This window comes from Hetaerina americana, unplaced genomic scaffold (assembly GCF_022747635.1).
Source record: "Hetaerina americana unplaced genomic scaffold, ioHetAmer1.1.p SCAF_4, whole genome shotgun sequence".
Classification (NCBI taxonomy): Eukaryota; Metazoa; Arthropoda; class Insecta; order Odonata; family Calopterygidae; genus Hetaerina; species Hetaerina americana.
The window spans coordinates 90,630,065-90,649,915 of NW_027286985.1; the positions used below are offsets into that span (position 1 = coordinate 90,630,065).

At 32.6% G+C, this 19,851-nt stretch overlaps 1 protein-coding gene across 1 annotated transcript in view; it reads right to left on the reverse strand.

The window, feature by feature from the left end:
* Window positions 1-19,851, reverse strand: part of mmd (disintegrin and metalloproteinase domain-containing protein mind-meld) — a 997,749-nt gene that overhangs the window by 8,914 nt on the left and 968,984 nt on the right. The window contains exons 21-26 of the mRNA XM_071590726.1: window positions 19,739-19,834; window positions 19,229-19,397; window positions 16,068-16,206; window positions 13,417-13,575; window positions 10,863-10,943; window positions 9,763-9,833 (exon numbers count right to left, since the gene is read on the reverse strand). Coding sequence (XP_071446827.1) covers window positions 9,763-9,833; window positions 10,863-10,943; window positions 13,417-13,575; window positions 16,068-16,206; window positions 19,229-19,397; window positions 19,739-19,834 — 715 coding nt within the window. The remainder of the gene's footprint in view (window positions 1-9,762; window positions 9,834-10,862; window positions 10,944-13,416; window positions 13,576-16,067; window positions 16,207-19,228; window positions 19,398-19,738; window positions 19,835-19,851) is intronic.

Below are 19,851 nucleotides of genomic sequence, written 5' to 3' on the forward strand. Positions count from 1 at the left end.
GAAGTTGATAGGGTATATGATCAGTTAGAAGACATCATTGCGGGTGATCTAGAGGGAAGTATTTGATAGTGATGGGGGATAGGAACTCCATAGTAGGTGAAGTAAAAGATGGTAGAGAAGTGGGGACTACTGTTTAGAAACAAGGAATAACCGCAGGGTAAAAGCAATAGTTCTGCAGGAGACGGGTTAATCTTAATGAATACATGGTTTAGACACCACAAAAGACATAGGTATGGATGGAAAATGCCAGGTGACTCAGGAAGATATCAGATAGATTATGTAATACTTAGGCAAAGATTTAGGAACAGGATAATGAAGTCCCAGTTTCCTGGAGAAGATATGAACTCAGACCATATTTTAGTAATAATAAGGCATCAGATTCAAAAGGATAAAACAGGAAAGATGGCTTTGAAATTGGAATTTAGAGGCATTAACAGGACCGGCAAGAAAGGAGTGTCAGCTGACTTTGGAAAAAACTATAGGTGAGGACAGGGTACTAAAGAGGAAAAATGGGAACATACAAATTATTGACTGATTATATTAAATAATATTTCCTCAAGCTGCAAGGCCATTGGCCATTTTACCTCTTAAGGAAATATTATTTCATATAATCAGTCTAAAAAGAGGCCGTAAGAAGCTCAATCTATCCTTCCCTATATCAAAGGGATTAAAAGATATCAAGGGCCATAAACAAAATGATAGGAACTGTAGATAGGATAAGGTCAAGAAAACCAAATCTTAGTGATGAGACAATTAGAAATATTGATGAGAAAGGAAAATGGGAAAAGTAAATAAATAGGTAGAAAGAAAGATAAAGAGTTAAATAATAAAAAGAGGTGCATAAGAATTAGGGTGAAATTATTGGTGGTTAATAATTAGTGGCAGAAAACGCAGTGCTAGGATAAGAAAGTCTACAGAGGAAGGGTGAAATTGGTGTGCCATAGAGGAAGGTTAAAACACTATCAAGAAATAAGAAGGGAAAGTCCATTCATACATTCAAAGATACGTCAGGAAAATTATTAATTGAACCAGGGAATGGGAAATGGAAAGAATATATAGAGGAACTATTTGTTGAAGACATCAGACCAGTATGCTTAGACATAGAAGATGAATATGAAGTAGATGAGGGTAGCTTAGGGCCTGGCATCCTGGATGGTGAGATATTAAGGGTATTATGTCTTTATTTATTTAATTGCTTTATTGGGGGAGATTGAAACTTTATAGTCCCTTCTTCCACCTAACCCCTACATATTACATTTAAGGCAATTACAAACATCCAAGCCTTAGGTGGAGAAAAACCTATCCCAGCAGGAATCGAACCCGCGACCTCTGAGTTTGCAGGCGAGGACAATATCCCGCCACCACTGAGGCTGGCATTGAGGAATTGAAATCAAATAAGACTGTTGGGGTGGACAACATTCTTGTGGAACTACTTAGAGGTTCGGGAAAAGGTGGGAGTGAAAGTTTTAAAGGAGTTATTGTAACATTCATGAGGGAGGATCAGGCTGGAATCAGGCTGGAAGACTTCATGAGATAAATTTTAGATCCTATTCCAAAAAAGGTAAAGGCAGCTGTATGTGAGGACTACAGAAAAATAAGTTTGATTTGGAAAAGGCATCTTTTAGAGTGAATTGAGAAAAACTATTGAATATATTGCATTGAATGGATAGGAGGCTAATCCACAACCTCTACATGTCACAGACTGCTCAGGTGAGAGTGAGGGATGGAGAGTTCGGATGGGCAGTGTTAGGCAGGGGTTTCCATTATCACCTGTGCTGTTCAACTTATTTTCTATAACAGGTGGAACAGATTACCTATCTATGAAGTGTTCTGGACTTAAATTGTCAAAGTAGGAGGGACATAAGATGTAGAATTGCATTAGGTAAAGAAGTTTTCATAGGGAGGATGAAATTGATGACAAGGACTTTTTGAAAGGATGTTAAGACAAGGCTCGTCAAAACTTTAGTGTGGAATGTAATTATGCATGGCGTGGAAACATGTTAACTGAAGCAGGATGATAGTCACAATTTTTTAGGCTTTTGAAATGTGGGAGTGGATAAGAATGGAGAAGGTGATATTGATGGAAAGGAAAATAAATAATGAAGTGCTAGGTATGGTAGTAAGGAATTGCTGGGAGAAATCCAAAGAAGGTAGGATAGATGGATGCAGAGCATTTTGATTGCAATGGGATGTAGACTGTGATAGAGGGAAAATAGATGTTAGGCAAAGGTGGAAGGGGCAGGAATAGAATAGGAATGCTGGGCAGCATGAAGGGAAGATGGAAGCATTTAAAATTGAAGAGGGGCTTATTGTAGCGTTGGATGTTGGTTGTGTTTTTTTTAGAGAGGCAGGGAAATTGTCGCTACACAGTTTGGTAGTTTGGTAATTTGTGTCCAAGAACCTGCCATAACCAGTAGATTACCAATAATTATGGTAATACCCAATAATAACCTCAATGAGACAAATCTCTAACCATTGGGAGTAACATGGATGCCTTATGGATAGTATTGAGTTTGTGACTGGAGGGCCTAGGTTTGATTCCTGATGACCTAGGATATCTCCAACTTCACCCAAGCTGTGTGGTTTTTTGTGTGCCATATCTTCCTGAGTAGTCACAGGTAGAACAGGGAAAGGGACTTATCTTATTATTTTCACCAACTTTTGGATCAATCTCTATTGTAATGCAGGTGATAAACATCTAGTATTTTGATGACTATTGGTTTTTGATTTTAAAATTTTAAAAATGTTCATTTGAATAATTTAAGAATACAAAATAATTTACTTCTTGCGTTGTCTAAAAAGCTAAGCTGTTCATTTTTTAACTGTGGACTCTATTAATTTTTCTGCTTATCTAAAATCTAGAAGTAATTCAAAACTGTGACTATCAGGAAGCCAGGTACTTAAGAATGATTCATATTCATAATAGTAATGCATGCCTCAGTCATCAGCTGAAAATATTATAGTTATGCTGCTGATTCTTTCAAAAACCTAGTGAGGCCTTGGGACTGACTCAAGCTAGCTTTTGTTGGAAGCTAGTGTAAATCACTGCTTATATGTAAGGCAATTAGTGATTTTAAGCATGTGACAAAATTTTATTTTTGGGAAGTTTAAGTTTATATTATATTTTATTTTTCTGTCGTTACAAATTGAGCAAGAGAAAAGGATTCCTGAAGTCTGGTAGTCAATTTTCTTTATCTCCTCATCATCATTCCCTGCAAATGTGATGCGGGTCAAGAATTACTCACTCTGCATCAGTATTAAATTCGTATGATTTGTAATAATCTGATATATAGATCAAGTTGTGCATGTAACCATTATTCTTCCATCTCCCGACCCAGTATATTCAATAGTGGCACTTTCTGTTCATTTTTAACAATTTTAATAAATTCTACATCTTTTCTTGTATCTATTTCAATTTAGAAATTAGATTCCTCTGCACAGGGTCAAAAATTTCCTAAGAGAAAGATTATATTTAATTACAATTAAGATAATGATGATGGTGGAGCATGTGCCAATATCTTACTTGGCAGAGAGAGAGAGAGAGAGAGACACTTCTTGGAAATAAAGACCAGGAATTGAATTTGCCAATTCTAAAGTAACTGTGTGAAGTTACATGTATTGGCACTTGAATGGCTTTTAGTTTCAAATATAAACTCTTACTTTTACTTTTAATGAATTAATGGGTATCATCATCAGTATTTAACTAATCAAATGGCAGATAATAATCTCTCACTGCATCTGAATATTTTCTGGGATAAAATTTTTTTATTTACGTTTTAAATAAATAAATTTTAAATAATAAGTAAATCTCCATTTAGGAAATAATGATAATTTTAGATCTTAAAAGCTTTTGGGTGTCAAAATTCTTCATTATCTTATTTAGCCATGTGTGCATGTTCATGATAAGCTCTTTATAGGATTTTCTATATCATTCATTGTTTCTCTGAAAAATAACTGCGTATGACATAATTCATGACAAGCATATGTAGTAATTCAAATATAAATGAAGGGACTAACACATAATTTCTCAAAAGCAGACTAAATATCTTTAAAATATACTATCATATAAAATTTAAAAAATTGGAAAAGTTGGAAAAGAAGGCAAAATACAAGCAGCATCATTTGTATAATGAAAGAGTGTTGTTAGAATGTGGTCAATAAGTGATTGCTCCTTATCAACTCCATCTAGCAGCAAATTATATTATGTAAAATGGCAATTTAATATTATGCCCTTAGTGTTATTTATTCATGAAAATCTATCTTATTCTTTTAATTCAATGCTCTGTAACTGATGATTATATCATCATAATTTTATCCAGAGAGTTTTGCAAATCCATTTTCGTCCATGTCCTTTATTTAAAATTATGCTTCAATTTTCTTATGTTGATCATTTGATTGGTGTACCTCGTATCCACTAATATATTCCAATTCATAGCTGACTAAATAAAACCTATTATTAAGACATTAGCACTGTAAGCATACAACTTGGGAAGTGTTCATGTAAACATGGCTAACTTACAACTGTCATAAGAAAGCAGTTTACTATGAGAAGACATTTACTTAGAGCTTCCATTTAATCACACTGGAAAAAACTAATAAAAGATCAATGACTTTTTTAGTCTGCTTAAATTTTGATTGAAGTAAGTCCTACTCTGGCCTTATTTTTCTATTCTAAATCAAAATAAGTTAAATGGAATAAATAATTTAAAAAAATATCTCTGAGAGTCCTCAAAAGATCAAAACTTATTTGCTGAAATTCTATCCAAACCAGATGTAGAAGATAGTAAATGTTTGGAAACTTTAATTAAAGTAGGACAGCTATTCTGAATGCCTTCTGGGAACTTCCAAAGTCTTGGAAGATTTGGGAAATCTTGATGATAATAATGAATGAATGAAATACCTACAAGAACTATTTCAGAGGTTTTTTATAATTTTTATGAATGTTTTAATTTAATGGAAGATGATTATATAATTACTTACGTTGAATGAGGACTCATTATAGGAATGCATTAACATTGTATATATATATTTTTTCATTTGAAGAATGTAAGACTTTACCATAAGAATGTACCTATTTTATGGAATATTATGCATTTTATTTTGTATTGAATCTTTATGATTTATGAATAATTAGCATAATATATCAAAAATAATGATTACAATGGGTATTTTAAAGCCACTCAATATTCACCAAAGGCTTTTGGACAACTACTTGTATATCCACTAACTACATAAGCATTGAAAGTGAAATAGGTTGGACTTACATTTTTGACTTATTATCATAGAATTAATTCTGTGCCAAACAACCTAAGGGGTATGTACTCATATGTTGGTGCACCATGTACTGAATACATTTAATTAAAAAATATTAATAGCCTATTAATCAGGACGAGGTAGTCCAAGGGATAGAACTTTAAACTCCTGGGGGGCCCTAGTTCCATTCCTGGGCACACTCAGCTTCATCCAAGCTGTGCAATTTTTTGGTTACCAGATCTACCTGAGAAACCATAAAAGATAGGGAAAGAAATTCTAACAACCTTCCAAAAGGATGTGTGAATTTTACTTGGTATTGAACTTACTACTAGATGATCTCTCTTCACCTATCAAATCAGCCTTCAAATTGGTAACTGTGGTTAATAGCCTTTAGATACTTATTCTTTTCATGATATGAAGAACTGTATTTAATTCTCTCATTCACAATAAACAAACAAATGAGAGCACTTCTGGACCAAATTACTGATAAAAAAACCCATTGAAAATCTGATCTAAAATAATCTATAGAAAAATAAAGGGGAAAGAATAAAGAAATGAGTGGGTTAAGTATCTTTACAATATGCATGCAACATATAATAAAGAAAATAAATGAAAATACTGTAGGAAGTGTATTCATGGAGAAATAATTAAATGTAGGATTTTATCCGGCTATCCTCATAGTAATTAGTATTAGAAATAAGGGGGATCTATAGAGAGTATCTGTTCATTTGAAGGAGGCAAGATAGGTGTAAACACTAAAACTAAGGCAATAGTCTGTAGCACAAGAGCAGAAGGATGGAGATATATATTAAAGGAAATCAAAATATGGGAGAAGTTGGAGAGATTTGCTATCTGGGTAGGCCAATCAGCAGTGATGAAAGAAGAAATTGGGGAGCGGTAGGCAGAATAATCCAGGCAAAGATGATATTCTATCTGCAGATAAGTCTAATAACAATAAACAGCATAAACTTGGAAGCACGGGAACTATCATCACAATTTGTTTTTGAGGAATGCTTTTATCTCAGAGTGAAGTATGTGCAAAATGAGTGGCAGAAAAGAGAAGATTGTAGGCAATGAAATTATAGTAAGAAAAGAGATGGAATAAGACCAAGTGGATGGTATTTTATAACAAATGAAGTTTCATAAATAATGGGAAAAATTAACCAAATTAGGACACTAAAAAAAGGAGGGATAACCTTTATAGACATGAATGCTCAATAAAGAGAGTTTTTGAAGATATCTATTATGAGGAGAAGAACCACAGAGGAAAATGCTGAATGAGACACTTATAATAACAATCCAAATAGCAGAAAATATTAGTTCATGAAGAAGATTGGAGAATCTAATCGAACCTCCATCAGACCAATTTTAGGATGGGTGATGATGTTTAACTTCCAACCTGTGCATATGCCGACTGCATAAATAGTATGGGGCTAGATAAAGTTGTGGCCCCAATTGTATATTTATGACTGAGAACACAAAGCTTTGACCTGAAAAATGAAATTTCCATTGAAAATTAATTACAATAGCAAATATATCTTATATTTCTTTCCCCCAACAATGTAATGAATTGTTAAAATAATTTATAATTGCTATAATAAGTAATTGATACCGAAATATAAATAGGAGACTTTCTATAAGTAGAAGCACTCATTGAGCACTTGAAGATGCTTCTGTGACCATTTTAAAAGAATACCATTCAAGCACACCAATTATACTGTGGCATAACATCAATGTACAGGTATTTGAGGTCATATGCATTGGTTTTGGCACCTTGCAAATGTGCTATCAACTTATTATAAATTAAATTAGCTATTCAATAAAGTGTCTGTTATGAAACTTATATATTAATTCAGGATAATTATATCATAAAATTAATTTGACATGTATCAGTAACTTAAGTATTTTTATTATTTTTTTGTTAAAGCGTTTTATGTATCTCACTCAGTTATCCTGATGACTTAATGATAAAAAAATTTCTATTCAGTTTTGCCTGATTACGTAAGTTTAATATTCACTTTGATAAGAGGCCTTAGATGTTGGTTCTAACCTTAAAATCAGCTCTACTTGTATTTCGGCATACAATTAGAATGAGAGTAAAAAGATAATCCAGTATGTATGTAAAGAGGGTGCTTTGTAAATCAAAAAGGTAATTATTTCAGGGTAAAATTGAGCAGTCTCACTGGCATCTGTCAAATATTTATGGGGTGAGAATATACCCTTTGAGAGGTACAAAGAGGGAAGAAGAAAAATACAAGCAATGTACAATTCACCTGAGCACAAAGGAGTTATGTGGGCGTTAAATGAGAGAGGTTTAAACACAGTACCACATAGGAGATTACTAATGAACAAAATGAATATTGCATTTCAATAAAAATATTGTGATACAATTGTACATGGAATTATGCAAGATGTTTAAAACTCTTGACATTTTGTGTGGCATATTTATGTCTCTGATGGTATTCATAAATTATAATTTTCAATGAATAATGTAATAAATACCTACCAAGTTGCCCCTAAATTGGATAATGAAATCTGATATGAAATATCAGACTAGAAGTCATTATTTAACTATTAATACTAATACCATCAGACCAAGTGGTATATACATGTTTTGAAGTTGAACTAGCTGCCTAACAAGTATTAGCTTTAGATGAGGAGAATGTTTTGAATTGATATTCTTTTCAATTGGGTGAAATGTTATCTCAACCTCACATTCAATGTCTGTATAATTAAAATAATACTATATGGTTGAATATTTTACAAAAATTTCATGGGAGTTTAATGGATGAGGCTTTCTAAAATTTGAACCTAATTTCACTATGGTAAAAATTTCGCAGAATTAAAAGAATTGTCTAATGTTTAAGAAGTTTTGAAGAATTTACCTATTGAATTACTTTCAAATTATATTATTTTTGTATATTAAAAGTAACATTTTAAGATTAATGTGATGTCAATTTTACTGAAGGTTACCTTACTGATCTTGAATGACCCTCTGCCCTATTCCATATCTTTTAAATGTAACATTACTTTTAATTAATAAAAAATATAATGATTAAAGCAAGGAATATGCAAAAGCAATACACCACCTGCCTAATCATATTAATAGAATTATGTTAGCAGGTAATAATATTTCCTTTGTGCCATATTTCTTTGGAACACAATCAAAATCACACACTGGGGGATTTACGGAAGGAAGGTAGGTAGAGTGGAGGAGTCAAACTAGAAGTTAAAGGGGTTAAAAGGATGACCAATCTCAAAATTTACCTGTTTAGCTTAAATTCATAAGGACATTTAGCTCAATTCATTTGCAAAGAGAAACACTTGATGCATTGATTTTGTTCTTTTGATTAAGTGTGAAGTATAATGAAAATTACTAAAATTTTGAAAACTAATGGGATGAAAAAAACATTATTTTCTTAAACCATAGCAAAACAATACAATGAATCCTCAAATTGAAAGTTCAGAATCAAATCTGAGTGGGTGTACTGTGTTAATTGCTCAATATATATTTAACATAACCCAATGTTTTTCTTCCTATAGCATGCTTAAATTGCAGAAATTCAATCTACATGCATTTAAGGAAAACTGAACCCACTCTGGCAGCTAAGTATTATTTGAACCTCATGGTGTACCTTCAATACTAATTCAATGACACACCATTATTCTACTAACACTAACTCACCTTGAATTGCCCTCTTGGTGGCTATCACTTAGTTGGAAGTACCAAAAATAACTCATTTACTTTTTCCTGGATGACTTACTTTTTTTTGGAAACAGTGGATAACATTTCAAAAGAAATATGAATGTGACTGAGCACTTAAATATTTTGGACAAAAAAATCTGCTAAAGGAGCTAATGTAGTTACTTGCTTGTCCCTCGCTATTGTAGATAAATGATTAAAAAGGTCATAATACAATCTGTATGCTGCCTGAGTAATTTACTTAAATGAGGTAGGCTTCCCAAGATTTCTTAAGTAAAAGTGTAGCTTACTACTATTCTAGTATAATTACAGTCAATGGCTGTGAGCGCTGGAGAACAGTAAGGAAGGGGCTTACCTTCAGATAAGCTACTGATTGAATGGTTTGACATAGTCAATTTACTGCAGTGCTGCACAAATTTCCTCATATAAGTTGCCATTTTAAGTGCAATTGATAAATATTTGGCAAGTAATTTACCTTTTTGTGTTGATGATGTTCAATGCCATTTAAGTGCATCTATCGGCTATATTATGGATAATCTATGAGCTTAGAAAATACAAATGCTCAGAAAGCAATATGCCATGTATTGTCACTGAAATATGGGGTTCCTGCATCAGGCAAATAATTTTTCAATACATTGAGCTGCTTTGATTTAGGCAGTTTAGAAAAAATATTAACTCTTACATTGAACCTCAATATTTATTCAAATGAAATAAACTTAATTAAAAATATGTATTCTTACATGTTAAATGACACCATGAAAATAGATAAGAACTATAGTTAGCTAGTGATATCAAAGCTAACATACCTGAGTGTCCTGCTTCTTCCTCACTCCCAGACCCTCCACCATGTCTTTTCAACTGCTGTAGTTTGTGCTCTCTGTAGGGGTAGGAAAATAACAGAGACAGGAGCATACAATTGTGCTTTAAATTATTTTATATAATATCAGCAAACATCAAGACCATCCAGCTACAGCACACATAACAACCATGCAGAATGCACAAACAATTCTACTCAAGGAAGTGGTTTTGAAAAAATTACAATGCAATTGCATTCCTGAAATTATTTTGAAAATAAATAAAATATCTCAAGTGATTGCCTGTTGCTCAGTACTGCTGGCCAATATATCACTCCATAACACTACTACTTTGTACAATGTATTTAGATCCTCAAAATAAGGAATACGAGAACACAAAGAATACTGTGAATAGCAAAACTAAAATGAAAAAGCTAATTTGAGAGCCATTTTAATTGCAAAAGAGGTAGAGCAGAAAATTAAAATAATTTACTTTTAACCAATGGCCAATACTTGAGTAAGTATACCAAGTAACACACTCATTATGTTGCCATAGCAGACTTTTTTTAAATTGCAAGAGTGTGCTAATGGTTTTAAATACTAATGCTGAGCATATTTAGTGAATGTACTTAAATCAAACAAACTGAATTTTATTTCGTAAGTTCATTCTAAGGGTGGATTAATATGCATGAACAATATTCTCTAATAAGGAAGGAATTACTAAACTGAGACAAAAGTTGATACTACAAACATTCACTCTATAAAATGACTTTGACAAAAAAAATAAATAAAAACAGATTTTTGGGGCTAAAATTTATATCTCAACAACAAGACTAAAAACATAAATTTGACATTCACAAACAAATGTGTGGTAAACAATGTGAACAAATTTTTTCAGAGATGTTATTTTCCAAATATGGAGAGAATATTTTCGGTACGATCCATTTCATTTCATGGAACAATGGTGTGGTTAACCACGTTAAATGAGATTCTAGCCGAGCCTGGCTACGGCCAAGATTATCTCCTCATCGTAGCTAACAACTGTCAAATCTGCTGACTGATTTTCAAAATTGTGGGTTCTCAGTGTTTACCAAGATTCCACATAAACTAACTGCAAGCGTGATGAGACTCCCGCTGTCATATGCGAGTGGTTGCTTGGCCGGTAGAGGACCCGCGTCTGAACGTCTGGCCGACTAACAACAGAGGAGACAAGATGTCTTTTGGTTTTGCATTCGACTTATGTAAATATACTATATATCAATAAACTAGACCATTTAAAATTGACCTCAACACTATTACAGTAGAACCCCGTTATAAAATGGGTTTGGCAAAATATAAAGAACACCCAAATATAAATATAGGTGATTAGCAATTCAACAGAATTTTAAAGAATTTAATTATAGGTTTGACTGTTACAAAATTTTAATATTAACAAATATTTGAGGTAATTGAACAAAATGCTTATCTTTAGCTCAAAATTCATATAATTTGGAAGTTGGGAATCAATGCTAAAGATTATGTCAACACATTTGCAAGTACATGAATAACCAAAATTGAAAATTTTCAAATGAATTTTCATTGCTGAAGATTGAATAAAAAACAAATTATGTCAGCATTCATAAACCTTTCTCAAGTGACTGCATACATTTACTCATACAATATTCATATCATATAATAAGATGTACATACTCATTTTGAATATTGTCATTAATAAAGCTTTTAGAAACCAGTTAGCAAGAATATTGGCAATTTAAGAATTATGGTTTTAATTCTTCCTTATGGATTGATAGTATTGATATTCACAAGTTGTCCTTTAGCAGTAAAATATGTTTTTTGGCATCATAGATCACATCTAAAGACATTTTGCGGTGCTGTAGCATATTGCATTTATGAACAAAGTTAGCAGAGTTTAACAAATATTTAAACCATGGTTATGGTTAACAGTTCTAGGAAATTCATACAGTTAAATAGTATTAATTATTGGCTGAATTATTTAAATAGTAAAGACCTATTGATTTACTCACAATGTGCAAATAGTACTTACTACTGATTGGGAGAGAAAGAACTCACCATCATTGGAATATTAATTACTTTACATGATTTGACAGAATGAAATATGAAAATTCAAAAACTCTAGTCAAATTGCATTAAGAGTTGGTGTAATTTGTCTATAATAATAAGCACATGTTGCTTCTTATTCATGGAACACAAATGGATGGCTTTTCAGTGACCTTAAACATGATTTTGCAGTAAGATAAAATACATTATAACAGGGCTCTACTGTACATTTATGAGTTCTAAAGTATGAAGTAATAGATTTAATTATCATCACTGCATAATAGTGCAGAAGTGCAACAAAGAAATAAGTTCAAGCATAGCACAAAATAACTTTGAGACATTTTCGTTCATTTGGTGTTACACCTAACTCTTAGAAGGTTAAAATAGAAAAAAAATTAGTCTGTTTATTAATCTCTTCTGACTAATTTCAGATATATGAAATTACGGTATGGAATGAAAATTGTCTTTTTCATACACTTTTAAGAAAAGTAGGTTATTTGGATATCATGATGACAATATTTTAAATTTATTATTATTAGAGAAACAGCAATTTTACTGTGAGATATATACATATATTCCTCCAGAACTGTTTAGTGCATTTAACAATAATGAACTATCATATTATTTGCAGGTTGATACAAAGCACCAAATTATTATCTAAATGAATTAATTCTTAAATAAATAACATTTCTATAAAAGTAATATTGTTACAAAGCTGACAGTTATTGAATTTTTGTTAATTAATAATCAAACAACAGTATACTGTTCTAAGTTAGTATGTCACAACTCCTCCTACTGAGGAAAGAACAAAGACATGTATTTATTTTTGATTTCACATTCAGTATTATTGGCCATTTATACAGTTTGAGGGACACAATAATATTGGTTTAAATTTCATTATTTTAAAAATAATTAAACACCAATATTAATACAATTTCATATTCAGCAGTTTTCTATTCAAGCCTTGAAATGGCTTCTAAAAATCTGAAACTATAGTAGGTATGTATGAGCCACTGGAAAAAAGCACAAAACAATGGTTTGCATAATTTACACTTTGCCATGTACATGAACATGAGCAGACTGCACTAATAATCAGCTGTCTGCACAAAAATTGTATCAAAATATCCAGCATTGAAGCAACTAAATGAAGACTTGATCATTACAATAATTACTGTAAAAATTTAATTCATGGCAGTAAAAGAATATACACTTAAACAAGAAAAAACAATGAAATGCAAATAATACCGACCACAAATATGCTTTGGACTCATACATTTGCATACACACAGTCGCACTCACTCCACAGACCATATGTAAAACAGAGCAATGATCTGACTCTCTTTTGGGAAAGGACAGATGCAAAAAATGAGTAGAAATCATACACTACTACATTATCATTTATTTATATCTGAGAAGAAATGCCACATTGGTCTTTAGGATCCCAGGGGTTGATTTCAGCTCATATCACATTATTACATGACATACGGTTCTCTCTAATTACAGTACATACAACAGAGTATGGAAATGGAATGGATTACAACATAACAAGTCTCAATAGTATTAATATCCATAGGTTCTTTCAACAGTTAACCATCTGTGTAATCTTACCTATATGAAGGCATACTTCCAAAAGTGAGAATCTTGTTAACACTTTCCATAGCGGCGGCTTCTTCTGGGTTATGACTAGGGGGGCCTTTCCCTGCAAACTTCTTCACCATTGGCTTTTTCACATAAGGGGGGTCATACTTCGGCATCGTGCTCTTCCTTCTGATAGAAAGATTAAAAGCAGTATCCTCATCACGTAACAGGAAATTCAATTTGCTGAACATGTTATGTGGTTCATTTAACATTTTTTATCAAAACTAAAATTGAATTCACAGAAACAATCATTAATTCATTAATATTTTCAATTCATATATAATTACTTAGTAGAAATGAATGAGAAGCCAGAATTTTATATAAAGTTTTACATGCCTACACCAATGCACTAGTATGGATAATTTTTCATTTTGACTTGTTAAACAAATTATATTTCTATATTTAAAATCAAATAACTAATATCCATGGTTACATATCATCTGAGCAGTCAAGCTATGCTCAAGCCTTTATAAATTTTCCGAGAACCCAAAGACCAAGTAAACATGGCATTTTTATATAGCTACCTTCTGACTGAGTAGAGCATAAACCTAATATATTTCATTTCAGAAGATTCAAATATCTTTGAATATATTACACCCATTATGGATTTAGTAAATGAAGATGTAAAATAGTTTGAGAAACTGTACTTTAGATCAGATTGACTGCACAGGCTATTGATTCCTCATTTACTACACTACAGACACATTTTCAATGTCTACTGCTTATTAAATGAAAAAGGAAATTTCTAACAACAACAACAGTATTTGAATGCCATGCTAAATATTTGATAAAATTTTAATGCATTAGTATTTTGAATAAAAATTCAAATTACAAAATTATTCTGTTTAACTCATTAAAAGGAAAAATATGCACCAAAATTGAATCAAAATATGTTTTAAGAGTGCACTTGGCAAATATACTAATAAATTAAGCTGACCAAGTGAGTTTAGTGGCATGAGATATAGTAATTTCTTATCTAGCACACTTAAATAAAGCTTGGTTGTAAAATTAACATGAAATGTAGAACTACTTCAGCTTATTTTGATCAAAATATAAGATTTATAGTAAACTTTGAGCAGAGCATCTACAGAGCAGAAATCAGTGAAACTATGTTTTAAATAATACTGAACATGTTAAATTGCTCCTCACTGTAACGTGAAGAGTTTGCTAATATATTGACAGCTAATTTCTAATTATTGATATTAAGGCACATATGTGATTTAAAGTTAATGGAGGTAAGAGGCACTTATACAAGATGCTTATGCATGAATTTTGTTTTATACTAAACTTCAGCCTTCCAATTATGTAACTTAGCCAATATTAACTGTTTCCCTCCAGAAATGTAGTTAGCATGAAAAGTCAAACAAAGAGGGAGAAATCACTGTTTCTTTAAAATGACATTGATGAAATAAGTTAATAGTGCATTTTCAAAGTGGAAATAAAGCCATTGTTTAAACATTAGCAAAAAATGAAGCTGGAACTATCTATCTAAAATGCCATTTAATGATGAGGGAGTGATTGAACGGAAAACAATGAGATCCACTTCATCACTCACTCATATAGAAATGATAAAAATTACCTTCCAAGAGAAAAGTAAAAATAACTTTTTGATACTGTATCTTATGTGCAAATAACTAAGGGAGTTAGTGCATGTCTTTTGCTAGTTACCGTATTTACAGCAGAGGTTGTTGATAATTACAGACAAATCTTTTATAAAGTTGGATATGTATATATAGATATTTTTCATATATTAAATATAAATATATATACACATATATACATTACTTATGCAGTGGATTGAAGAGAGAAAGATGATCAGATTAAGAGTGAGGCAGAGGAGGAGAGAGAGAGAAAGAGAGAGGATGGGTGAAACACACAGATACTCGGTCGCACGCACACTAGCACACTCACATACGTACAAACGAGACACACCTACGGCGTGGGCACAACCACACTGAAAGATACAAGAACAGAACAACTAAAAACAGATAAACATAGAGGTTCCAACACAGAACACTGAAAGAACTGGTACATTTAAGTACTGGTCAAGAGACAGGCCAGATATTTAAAAGCTGTTTTATATAGATTCCAAGAGGTATAGAGAGACAGCAAGGAAGCATTTTCTCAGGCAACCACCATGTAATTGCATGCAGGATAATTATAGTGTTTCAAAGATACACATTTGAATTCATCAAATTTAACTACAGAAATTACTTTAAACAAAGCTACAATATTTTCATTAACTCCATACATGCCTTTTTTATTGGCCTGCTAATTGTTTCAATCAGTGTCATCAAATCAACATATAGTGACCAATCACAATGCTACAAACAGTGAAACACCACAAAAAACTACTAAGACAGTGCACTTTTTAAAGGAGATTTGCAACAAAAATATGTGTGAATGCGTACTTTGGTGATGCATCTTAGAAGTGATTTCTATTAAGGCACGTGGATAATTCTCATTATAAAGGTATGTATTTGATGACAGCGATTGAGTTTTTAACACATACCCATGAAGAGAGAACATGAACATTTGATTTTTTTGGGAATGTGCATCCACTAATCTAATGGCTAGTATCTATTTATGGTAATAATGCTACCTGCTTTCTGCTCACTAACCTGAGGCAGAGGGAGAAGTTTTTGTGTACTACGACTGACCTGTAGCAGAGAGCCATCAGAGCAAATACAATAAACACACCCCCTACCACCGACATCAGCATTCCCACTAAGAACACTGTATTTGTACTGTGGTAGTTCTCTGCACAGTGCATGTGAATTTAAAGGTATCATTATTTTACACGAATGTATGTAAGAGCGTATGTTTTCCCCAAGGAATTAATGTCACATGTTCCGGGGGTTTTTTGTATCATTTTTCCACCAGCAGACAAATTCAATTAGTTTTCATGTTTACACACACATTTGCACGTGGCAGTTCCCCACATTTTGAAGACACATATGTCCGTTGTAATATAATGTTTTTGTATGTATTGTTTTCCAAAAATAAACAGAAGCATTTGTGTATGTGATACAGCATGTTAGTCAGGTTTGTTTTTTTATATTTGTTCATCACGGATAACAGTTACGAGGCACGGCAGCACAACACACAAGAGGTTGGTTAGTGCATCACCCATCATCGGAGTTCGTGATTCAGTTATTGTTGGTCGCCACAAACCGGAGCACCAGAGGGCAGCGGCGTGCACCAGGCAAATGTGAGGAAGATCCACATCATCATGCAGACAGTTATATAAAGTAGAGAGAGAAAAAAAAAGAAAGAAAAGAAATCATGTCAGCAGCATTAACGCATGGCAAATTGCTCTTTCATGAGTAACACGAACTACATAGACCGATACAACATAGAGAACCAAGAGGTACATGTAGTGTCTGCACACGCACCAGTCACCAAAGCACCAATAAGTTCAACTGCAAAATAAGCTGAATGCCTTGCCCATTTTGCAATGGGCTCAGCACGGGAGAAAAACAGACTTGAATTTGAAGAAATTCAAATGAAATTTCTCACTATTACTCACTACCTTATATTTTTCATTTTCTAGGATAAATGAAGAATCATCTGTGTTTTATTCAATGACTGCTTTTTAGTGGAGAGTTTGACAATATGGGAGAAATGCTAAAAGAGTTTAAAGGATTAGTGAGTGTACCAAAAAAATTGGTATTAGTAGGAGGGGAAGAGTTGAGGGAAAGAAAGAGAAATTGGTTTTGGCATGTTGGCAGCTCTGGGGTGAATTTTATTTCTAACATCAACTACATCAATCTTTAGCCTCTTCACTGACTATTATGTTTCAAAATTATGCACCAAAAACTGAACCTTTTTCATGGAAGCAACAAAATTTAACAGCAATAGGAAGTGACTTTCAAGAACTGGCACAAAAATGTTGTTTACCTAAATTGGATAGTCTTGAAACCTTTTGAATATAGTCATCATTCAGGAAAATACCAAGTACAAAATTTCTAATTGATTCAATAATGACTCTTAATTATTTTTAACAAAATCTTGTCATTACTTTAAAATCACCAAACAACATTTTCACATGACATACTCCGCTTCCATGTTTATGTTGCTAATATTTGAGTGGAGTTATTGGAGCCTTCAAAATATGTACTGCTGTTATCCTCTTTCTGAGGTCTTGTGCAGCCCGTATTGAAGCACTTCAATACATTTAATAGAAAGTAATAGTGCAGCAATGCAATTGATGAGTGAAATAAAATACACATAAATGAAAAGGATCCAACCAATGATTATAATCCCTGTTGAAGGCCGACTCAAAATGAGAAAGAGATTTTAGGATCACTAGTTAAGGAGAATTAATGGATTATGATTTGCATCATGTATTGGTAATATGGAACTCTTATCTGACCTGGGATGAATTGTGTGAAAAAAGAGGCACAGGGTTTGCATCCATTAGACTGAATTTTGAATTCCCACTTTCCATTGATAATCAAAGTTATTTAAACTCCAATATTTACATTTTTTTATCACTTGAGCCTACTTAATAATCGCTTCCTAAAATTGTTCACATATACTGGAAAGATAAATATGCACTTTTCCTGATGATTTCCCATGATATTTTTTCTTTAAGCACTGACTGTCAATGGAGTTGTCATTCAAGTCTGTTTTTCAGATGACCTTAAAAAATAATGGCAAAAATGTACATTTAGTAGCTCACACACCATACATTCACTCTCTCAAGACAAACAACAAAGCAACATTTTCTCAATCAGACATGGAGTACATCAGGATACCACTGCTCGGGGTTATTTTCAAATTACACATGAAGCACAACAGCAAAGTCTACCCTGGATACAAGCAAAGGGAACTACATCTCCGACACTGTACCTGTAGCAAACAGCCATTAGTGCAAAGCAAATGAAGACTCCCTTAACCACCCCTACCAGAATAAACACCATTGACAGGGTACTGAGGTTGTTATTGCTCCCTCCTGCAATGAAACGGTTCGATTAGTGATGAGTAGTCACACAATCCTCAAATACATTAATTAGTTGAGAGGTAATTGACTATGGATATTTTTAGTCTACTTAAAATGATTTGCAAGATTTAAATAAAAAATATCATGCCAACTATGGCTAATTATTATTTCCGGACAATTTTTTGGAAAATATCCAAGAAGCTATCTATTATTTAGTTTTATGTATGACTCACTACACTTCGTGACTGTGAACATAATTCATAACATTGATGATGATAAATGATTCTGGTGAAATATGTTAATACAAGGTTAGGAGGTGGGGATGAAAATATGTAAAAGTGAAATGAAAATTCAAATCAATCCAGTTAGGAAACAAGAAATAAATTAAAATAGAGAAGTCTGCTGCAGCATTTGACCCTGAAAAAGAGAACATTCATAACATAATTCTTCATTATTTGACAATGAAAAACCACATGGTATAAGATAGGAGGTGGTAACAAATCTTAAATTTGTTTGCTCCTACCCTAGTATTGTGAATGGAATCAAAGATTCATTTATTATAAAATTGGAGTATATTACTTTTTCCTCCAATTTTTTTGTTTGTAATTCAGTGCTGGAAAATTGAAATTAATAATCTGATGAAAGGGCACTTTCAGATTGATTGATGATGGCAAACTTTAAATATTTTAAAATAATTTTTGAAAACTAACAAATAAAATCAGTAGAAATGACTAAGAAAGCAAATGTGAAAATACAAATGTGCTCTTTCCTGTGAACTATTTGAAGTAATAACATTCTTTATATCCATAATAAATGAGCCAATTAAAACAAACTTACCATAAGGGGTCTCTTTTTTCTCCATCTTACTTTCAATGTCACTCTTCTTAGAATTATCTACTTGAGTGATAGTAGCAGTTGTAACGGGGGTTGTGACTTCAAACTGGATTGAACAGTCAGAGCCACTCCAACCAATTTCACAATAACATTTGTTGACGTTTGTACAGACCTTGAATGAAAAGCCAGGATTAAGGAGCTTCCAGAATATAGCGATTGTGATGTAATTGATATATGGTATAAAAGTTTTACAAGAATGATGAACATTTAGTGAGAATAAACCATCAGACAAATACTGATAAAAAAATTGTAAGTGTAGAAGACTTATGTAGTTATCAAGACAAGCACACCATCATTAATAGTTGAATTACTTATTAGTTGTTCAAGCTTTTAAGGCACTGCATTTGTTATTTCAAAATCATATTGTAAAGTCTTACGCAATAAACATTCAACCCTACAGTAAATCAGGATTATGCCTGCACAACTATTTGATCATCAATTGCAATTACTCACCCCATGGCCTGAACATTCATGGTTGTTGTGGTTGCTGGGGCATTTGCCTTGATCAATATGAGGAAATATACTAGTGCATGTCTGGTTCACACAAATCTGCAAATCCAAGAGGT